Source organism: Panthera leo, chromosome A3 (genome assembly GCF_018350215.1).
Source record: "Panthera leo isolate Ple1 chromosome A3, P.leo_Ple1_pat1.1, whole genome shotgun sequence".
In the NCBI taxonomy this organism is placed as follows: Eukaryota; Metazoa; Chordata; class Mammalia; order Carnivora; family Felidae; genus Panthera; species Panthera leo.
The window spans coordinates 95805362-95814385 of NC_056681.1; the positions used below are offsets into that span (position 1 = coordinate 95805362).

General features: G+C 37.7%; 1 protein-coding gene across 8 annotated transcripts in view; it reads left to right on the top strand.

The window, feature by feature from the left end:
* The window catches only part of CTNNA2 (catenin alpha 2), a 1100619-nt gene extending 1095241 nt beyond the window's left edge, over positions 1 to 5378 (top strand). For 7 of the 8 annotated variants that reach the window (XM_042932824.1, XM_042932822.1, XM_042932823.1 and 4 more), the window contains one exon: positions 5051 to 5378. In XM_042932824.1, coding sequence (XP_042788758.1) covers positions 5051 to 5338 — 288 coding nt within the window. In that variant the 3' untranslated portion in view covers positions 5339 to 5378. Of the gene's footprint in view, positions 1 to 2327; positions 2445 to 5050 lie in introns of all 8 variants that reach the window. The other variant, XM_042932826.1, reaches the window with a different exon arrangement.
* The last annotated feature ends 3646 nt before the right edge of the window (positions 5379 to 9024 follow it).

A 9024-nucleotide genomic window follows, 5' to 3' on the forward strand; every position in this document is an offset into this window, starting at 1 on the left:
ATCTTCTTACAGACGATGCTGTAAATTTTAAGCATCATTGAAAGTACTTTTCGTGAAAATATTCTTTTTTTTTTTTTTTTTTTTTTTTTTTAAGTTTATCTACTTTGAGAGTTGGTGAGTCGGGGAGAGGCAGAGAGGGAGGGAGACAGAGCATCCCAAGCAGGCTCCGCACTGTCAGCCCGGAGCCTGATGTGATTCAAACTCACAAAACTGTGAGATCATGACCTGAGCCAAAATAGAGTCGGACACTTAACCAAATGAGTCACCCAGGTGCCCCTGACAATCTTTATCTTTGACATAAGGAATTAGACAACACAAATATCAATCAATGGAAGAACGTCTTCCCTCTTTCTCTATGTTCAAATCACAAAATGAGAATGGTGTAGGGAAAGAGAAATCTATTAGAATTTGAGTGGGGTTAAGAAGAAAAGACTAGTTACAGAGGCAGAAAAAGAGCTAGAAAAACCCAATAGAAATGGCTATGAAACAGCTCCCCCACCCTTATTTGCTTTTCATGACTGTAATAGAACAAGATGTGAGGAAACATCTGTTACGTTTTTAAAATAGTACTTTGATATTTTTTAAAAAATGACAGAATTAGGAGAAGCCTGGTTCGGTGGTTAGGGACAGCAGACACGTATGAGATTAAATGGGGAGAATTAATTATTCTAGCATAGGTTGATAGAATGTGATAGATTGTGGCTTCATCTGCCATGCATGGCTCTGGGAAGTGACATCAAACAATGGTGAGCCATGGACTCTGTAGTTAGGCTGTATGGGCTTATGTCTTGGCTTTACCACCTAGCTGCAATGTGATATTTGGCAAGCTGTAAGGCCCCTCTGCAGCCCAACTAGGCATAATAGTATTACATTCACTCTCACAACCATCCCTGAGACAGGTAAGAAAGGAAACTGAGGGGGCTCAGACAGAGACTCACACGTAGTCATATTTTTAAAATTAACTGAAAATCAGGCCACTTCTCCTAGACTAGATCTAGGGACTGAATGGAATGTCCAATATGAATAAAAAGACTCAAGCAGGAAAAGATACAAGTCTGGGTTTCACTCAGAGTTTAAGCAGTACATATTAAGGAATGTATTAGCTAACTTGAGGAACGGTGGAAATCCAGTCCACTTTAAGGCTGTTATAAAGCTAGGAACATCAGCCCTGGTAAAGGCTTAGAGCACGAAAGTTGCTGAGCTCCATCTAATAGCACAACCAGGCCTTAAAACTGTGAATGTGCTTCGGAGAAACTAAGCAAGTATAAGAGAAACCTGCAGGAATCAGGTTTCAGTCACTGGTGCCATGAGGGTGAATCCAAGCAAGGAATATGCCCAAAAGCCAGGGCTGAGAAAGGCTGAGCACTGGGCAGGAGCACAACTGAGGCCAGGAGAGCTAGTCACAAAGAATTCAGGCTTCAAGGTGACACTAAGAGTCAAAAGTGAAATGGTGGCTCTCACCAGACTCAGTCCTGATTTGCATAGAATGGTTTCAAGTTTAAGGACAGGCTTCCACCCAAACAGAGTTAATAATTGAGATAGGTTCATTTTGAATGTTAAGGTAGTCACTGAAAAACAAGACCCGGAAATTAAATAGTGGTTCAGGTGGTAAGTTTTGGAGGAAAACAGAGGTCCTGACCCCAACTTTTTGCCCATTACTTCAGGAGCAATTTTATTACCTCACTAAACGTTCTATCATTCCTACTTCAAGGACTTTTGGAACTTAAACCATGCAGTTTAATTAAAAGGACAAATGCAAGGTCAGACACCTCCTAAGTAGCCAATTAGTATTGCTTGTTAGGACTTCATTTGTCCATATTCATTTACATACCTTGTTTGAAATGCCATAGTTACAGTACAAATCACAAAACAGAATACAGTTATATTAACTAAGTTTTCCTAAACCTTGTATTAAAAAATTCTTACCATGTAGCCTTAGTCTTTTCAGTGTACTTTCTTTAGAAAGTGAATTTTTAACAAAACATGCCAGTTGGAAACCAGGTCTCAGTACTATTTTGGACAAGCATAAAGGAGAGCCATTTTTAAATAAAACAAATTCTGATTGTGCCAACAGTGATCTGTCATTAAAATGGGTACAGGGGAATGGCCAAAGTTATCCTTTGGGAATTCAAGTTTTAAGAAACAGTTCTTATAATTTTAGGTTGGGAGTATTGTCTAGCAGTATAATTTGTTCAGGTTTAGCTGACCAGGTTCCTCACTCACTAGCTTACCCCTTGCCACAAATTAGTATCCGCCCTACCAGATAGCTTGAATGAAATCATTGGCTTTATATTTCAGAGCTGTCTCACTCTCAATCAATGTATTAGGTTTATTTACAGGATTCCTGCATCAGGCTGGGAGAGCAAAGGGGTTCTGAAGAAGAGACAGGCTATCATATTTTTGCTGCAGAATTAGACACCATCTTTCTGAAAATGGAATCTGTGGTAAAAATTTCCAGATTACTTGTAATTCTTCTCTTTGGATCCACTCAATTATCCCAAGATTTGCTTTCAGAGAACCATTTAATAATGCAATAGATGCATCTTGTCTTATTCTACTTCTACTAATTCTATTGCTCAGAAGCAAATCAACAGAACTGTCCCTGATACCATTCTCCCCTCTCTTTACCCATGGTACACAACAGAATTAACTCACTTTATGAATGACTCTTACTCATTTTTGAAACCTGACAGACTTATAGGAAACTCCCAATTGGCCAAGGGGTATGTTATCTAGCTTCTAAAGAAACTGTGACTGATCTAATTGTCCCAACATTTGCTATCTAGCTCTTTCTTCATTATTTACACTTCTACCTGGGGGTATAATGGAAAAGATGAAAAAGTCAAATTCAGCCATGTAACTGGCCCTGGTATTACCAAACTCGTGTATGAGCAAAGTCCAGAAATCACTGGATGAAATAAACCTTCAGATAGTCCTTGGGTTTCATTAATCTAGTGGTTCTCAATCTCTAGCATGCATCAGCATCCCCTGGATCACACATTTTTGATTCATGAAGTCTGAGAGTGGCCTAACAGGTTTCCAGGTGATACTGATACTGCTGGTTCATAGATTATACTCAGAGAATCACTGTACTAATCCGTGCTTGGCTTCTCTTCTATTAACATGAATAATCTAGAATTTGCTTTTCCTGAGCTAGCTTTCAAAATCTGTGCTCTATAAATTAAACATTATGGGATAAGCAGTCATTTTGGTATATGTGCACGTTGTACAGTGTAATAGATGTGGTAAAGTAGTTACTTTATGCATTTGGTTGATTTAATTCACAAAGCAGTCAATTATCTATTTGCTGAATCATGGCTGTAAGCCACAACTCTGTTTCTTTATATTATTGTGGGGTCAATGTAATAATGACCTTTAATCTGTTTTTTTTTAATAGTGAGACCTCAACTCTATGGTATTACAAGGAATTCATGCATAGAAAGAATCTTCCATTGTTTTCCCCAATGATCTGACTTTATGAGCTTCTTTGGTGGCAGGAGTACTGAGAGCTCATTTGTCAAAAAAAAAAAAAAATTAAGTTTAGCATCACATTTATTGAGCTCTAATCAATATATGGGCCAGAGAACAGCCTGAGCAACAGCACCACGGAGGCCTTAGATGTAACTTCTAATGTGTCCAGTCACTGCATGGGATGTACTTTGGTCACAAAACATGTCAAGAAGTTAAAGTGAGAGCAGGTCACATCACATAGGGGAACCACAGAGTGTTAGGTCCCTTAGCTTAAAAACTTTGCTAATCACCTTGCAGGGAGAAGGCTGTATATATCTAACTCCCATTTGCTAATGCAGCTATAGCCCATCAATCTCAACAAGGAGAAACATTCTTACAATTCTTCATTTAACTGCAATGGATACATTTCCTTAGCCAACTGTTAATTCTTTCCTTTTACTAGGTCACTTGTAAAATCCTGGCTGAAAGGGAGTCTGGGAAATGTAGTTTTGAACTTTTCCAGCATATATAGTCCAGGAAGTGAAGCAGGTTGAAACAGATATTGAATGCTTTTGTATACAATATATATACCACACTGCCAAACTGGTTAAAGACAGAAAAGAGGTGAAATAAAAACATACCTGGTCTTAGAGTCTAACGATGAGCTTCTAAACCTACTCTAAGTTGTGACTTGTAGTATTTTAAAAGTTATCCTACCCAACAGTGTGGCATTACGGTACAGTCTTTAAGGACTTCATCACTTAAGCAAGTATAAACTTGTGAACATTTAGACCTCTACATGCACCAGCTCTCTCATCATAAAATGCAGTGACAATAACTGCTCCCTCTAGAGTGCTTGTGAGTTAAATGGGGAAATACAAAGTTCTTAAAATAGTTTGCCACAGAGTGAGCATCAGTATTTCATTAGCATGTGGCTATAAGGGTCTTACTGAATGCTCTCTGACCTACAAGAACCTAACATAATTATTTTTGTAGGAGGAATGTTCAAGACCTGAAAATAGTTAAATAAATATTCAAGCCCAACGAATACCTCAGGAAAGGCAGTGCAGCATGGCTATGTCTCTCTGCTTAGCTGCCTGCATCCCTACGAATCTTGAGCTCAAGCTCTAGAAATGCTCTATAAAAAGATACTTCCACTGGAACAGCCATACAACTGAGATGTGACCCTGAATACCCTTTTATTCTGCAGTTCCTGCCAAATGCCTTTTAAACATTTGAGTAATTGTCACTGTTACCAATCAGCCTAATGTAATAACATGAGATGTTCCACTTTGGAAAACTTGTTACATTGGGATACTTACATGCTAAAAAGAGCTTGGGCTTTCCAGGTATTGGAGTTTTAGAAAGCTGTGCCTTATAGAGTACCCTCTTTTTTTAATCTTTTTACCTTGGGATTAAGTATAGAAGAGAACGACTTCTTTGTAGCTTGTTCACTTTGTCACGTAATAATTTTCTCTTTTTGGTCAATATTGAATATTTGCACAAGCACAACACTGTTTGAACTGTGCAGCTACACCGCCATCTTGTGAATGATGTGCTGTGACTAACCCAGATGTATTTCTTTGTCCTCCCACTTTAGCTGGACAGTGCCACATCACTCATCCAGGCAGCTAAAAACCTGATGAATGCTGTTGTCCTCACAGTGAAAGCATCCTATGTGGCCTCAACCAAATACCAGAAGGTCTATGGGACAGCAGCTGTCAACTCACCAGTTGTGTCTTGGAAGATGAAGGCTCCAGAGAAGAAGCCCCTTGTGAAGAGAGAAAAACCTGAAGAATTCCAGACACGAGTTAGACGAGGTTCCCAGAAGAAACACATTTCGCCTGTACAGGCTTTAAGTGAATTCAAAGCAATGGATTCATTCTAGGACGATAGGCTTTAATAAAGAAAGCATTTTTTCCCCTTTCCTTTTCTTTTTAATCCCGTTTTTGTATGCATACCTGCTGACTCGTATGCCTCTGGCATGGGGTAATTAAGGGAGCAGTGTCTGTTTGCATGTAAGATAAGACGTGATCAATACTACTGATTCATCAGTAGCCAGGAGGGAACAGGGACTACCTGTCCTGAGGTGGCACAGAGCTGTCCTTTGCAACATTCTCATAAAATTGGGCAAAGAGTTCGCATCGCAATGTTTATGGGAGTGGGTGGGATGGGGATAATAAACTTAATTCTACAAAAGCAAACTCTAATGCATGCAAGAATCATTAGGTTGGCAGGTATCTTAATAAGTGAAAAATCTGGAAGTGTAATGGTAGAACATAAAGCTTGTATTGCTTCTGTTTCAGTGCAAAAATGTACTAGCCAATACGCTCAAGTGTGTGGCCCACAAATTGAACAATTTAACTTTGAAGTCACATCCATGATATTATGTGGATTTTTTACTAAGGAGAAACTAACTCATCCAGCCAAAATGTCTCTTTTAATCTGTATTCTATTCTTTCTCTCGTAGTACTGCCATTACTAGTGCTCATATTTTCAATTTCTCCCCCTTTGCTGAAAATAAACACTCATTTGAGACAATTCTAATCCTTCTGGGAGCACTGGAAGCACAATATGGTGATAATTCTTTTCCTTTAAAAAATGTGAACTATGGTATCGCTAGAAATAGGAGGCCCAGTGGTGGAATGTTAGAAGAATGGAAACTGATGACGTGTGAAGGTTTAGAGGCAAATACATAGGTGTAGCTTGGAGTGCTGGTATCTAATATGCCATTGTATCCACTAACTCAAAATAAACACATATAATCTGGACATCTGAAGAATGCTTCTTTTTTTAATGCATACTTAATAAAAGAAGTGCATTTTGTTTTTTTAGAAATTGGAGGTAAAAGGGTGATATCTCTGCGTCATCTCTACAGTCTAGAAATTGTTTTGGTTTTTATTTCATGTTTTCCTACTTGTTTTTTATTCACTTTCAAATAATCTAAAATGACAGTGTCATGTCTGAGACTTATCTGGGCCATATTCAGCCCTGGGATAAACTTAAAAAACATAATGTGTTCTCAAAAACTGGAAAAAGTCAAGGTTTGTAGGGAGGCTCATTAATTACAAAATATTTGAATTTTGAAAAGAAGGCCTCTGTCCCATTAGCAAGGAAAAGTTGGCTGTAGTCTTTCAGCTATGGCTTGAGAAGTGAGGGGAAAAAAAAAAAAAAACCTAAATGTTCATCTGAGTGCCCAAAACTCCTTCATTTGAATGATCCATACAGGTTAGCATATTACATTATGTCTCCAGAAGACTTCGGGTAAAATAAGGTGTGTTTCTTAGCAACATGATAATGCATCGGGAGTCATGGACACATATGCTGTGTTATTTTAGGTGCAAGGTCCTAAAGAGAAGAGACCTAGGAGTTGGGGAAGGAGAGAAGCTTAGTTAAAATTTTATTAAGATATGATCCTACTCACCATCTGGACTCAAAATGATGTATCACAATCAATGCTGTAGACGGTTTTCAACACTATTATACAGCTATTTCAATTAGACTGCCCCCTTAATTTGCATACACATTGAGAGAGGCACTCATCGGCACTCATTCCTTCACACGTATTTATGGAATGACTTCTTGGAGCCAGGTCCTAAGCTGAACCTACCACCCAGTGAACTTATTGGCATCCTTCCTTATTAAGATTTGAATATGGCATCACGTTCCAGTTTTGTGCATTATTCTACTATGATTTAACAGGCTGAAGGAAGTAAATATTCTTCAGACCAGCCAAGAAACTTGAAATCAGAGACTCCTTGACAAATCCTAAAATATATTCGGCAGGCATTAGAGAAACATAGAGAATGCCTTTGACTTTATTCTATAAATTTTCAGTGTTTTAATACATGATTATGAACAATGTTTATGTGTGTGTGTTTTCTAGAAATCAGTCCTTAATTTTTACTTATTTTGTCAGTGCTCCCTGAGTAAACATTATCATTATCCACCATTGTTCTTATGATCAAGGAGAGTACCTACTCAATAAGTTAATATAGACACTTTGAGAGCGCTACAACAATGAAAAGGTTTATTGTTTATTTCCTTGCCTTAAGAAACATAAGTCTAGTTGATATGATATATAGAGAAACGAGAACTTTAAGTAAATATGCCAAGAAACCACTATGTGCCAAATGAATGGGATAAATTGGTAACTACTCAAAAAATGAAAACACATTGAGTACTAAATTATTTGGGGAAGGATTAATGGAAGAGGTATGAGTAAACAATAAATATATTCTAAATGAGTGAAAGATATAATAAATTTGGTGATGACTGGGGTGGAAATTCAAGAAAAAAGCACATACCTCAAGGTCTGGAGACAAGCAAAGTTGCAGGAAACACGAGCTTCATGTTGGGACTAGTGGGAAATAAATGTGGAGATGTGGTACAAGGCTAAACTAGAGAGGGTCATGAAGGACTGTGACCATTATCCAACAGGTAATACGGAAGGTTTCTTTGTTTTGTTTTTGTTTATGTTTTTGTTTTGTTTTGTTTTGTTTTGTTTTGGAGAGCAAGCATGTGCAAGCTGGGAAAGTGCAGAGGGAGAGAGAGAGCAACCTAAGCAGGCTCTATGCCCAGCACAGAGCCTGATGTGGGGCTCGATCTCACAACACTGAGATTATGATCTGAGCTGAAATCATGAGACTTTCAACCAACTGAACAACCCAGATGCTCCAAGTAATACAGAGTCTCTAAGTGGGGTGATGGTACACACAAAGCAGTGCCTTCATAAGATGTAACTGATAATATGAGGGATATGAAGGCTGAAAGGGACTGATGTTAGCTGGGACAACTGTGGTAGAACTAAAAGAACAATTTGCAGTTACTTCTTGAATAACTAGATGTGGGGTAAGAGAATGATTAAAGTATATAATTTATTCAGGTTGACTAAAGAGTCAGAAAACTGAAAATTATCTACAAAGGATAAACATAAGCTAGAAAAAAACTGAATATATGGTACATTTGAGGAAACATGGTTCTTAATCCCAAACAAATGGAGTTACTTGGGGTATTTGCTACAGAAATTGCATTTTAGAATGCATGAGGATAGATATTCCTGATGGGAGGAAACTAAATAAATCTCAATTTCCTTTGACTCTCTGTTCAAGGATTGATGGTTCAAAAGATAAAATTCTTATAATCTTTAAGGACATAAAATAACCAGGGAAACATAAGTTATCTACAGGTCTGTAGTTTCTTTTCATTAAGTGTTCAAGAATATGATGTCAACTTTATTTTTAGAAGTTTTATAAACAATAAGATCATGCTTTTAGCCCAGGGAGAAATAGCCTATATAAGTGGCATCGTCATGGTCATCAATTTTTTAGCATAAGTAATATGGCACTTTGCAGACACTTGAGGTATAAAGATCTATAAAGTACTGTATATAGTTGAATCATCAAGCAAAATAAGCACTTAGAAATACTGTGACAATAAACTGTCATCTCTAAATTTGCCAGTGATAGATTATAAGTCATTTGATTTTTATTGCTGTGTCATTACATATTAACCAAGTGAAAGGTGTCAGTATTTACTCATCATCTAGAGGATTTTTAAAGGTAACAAGAGGAA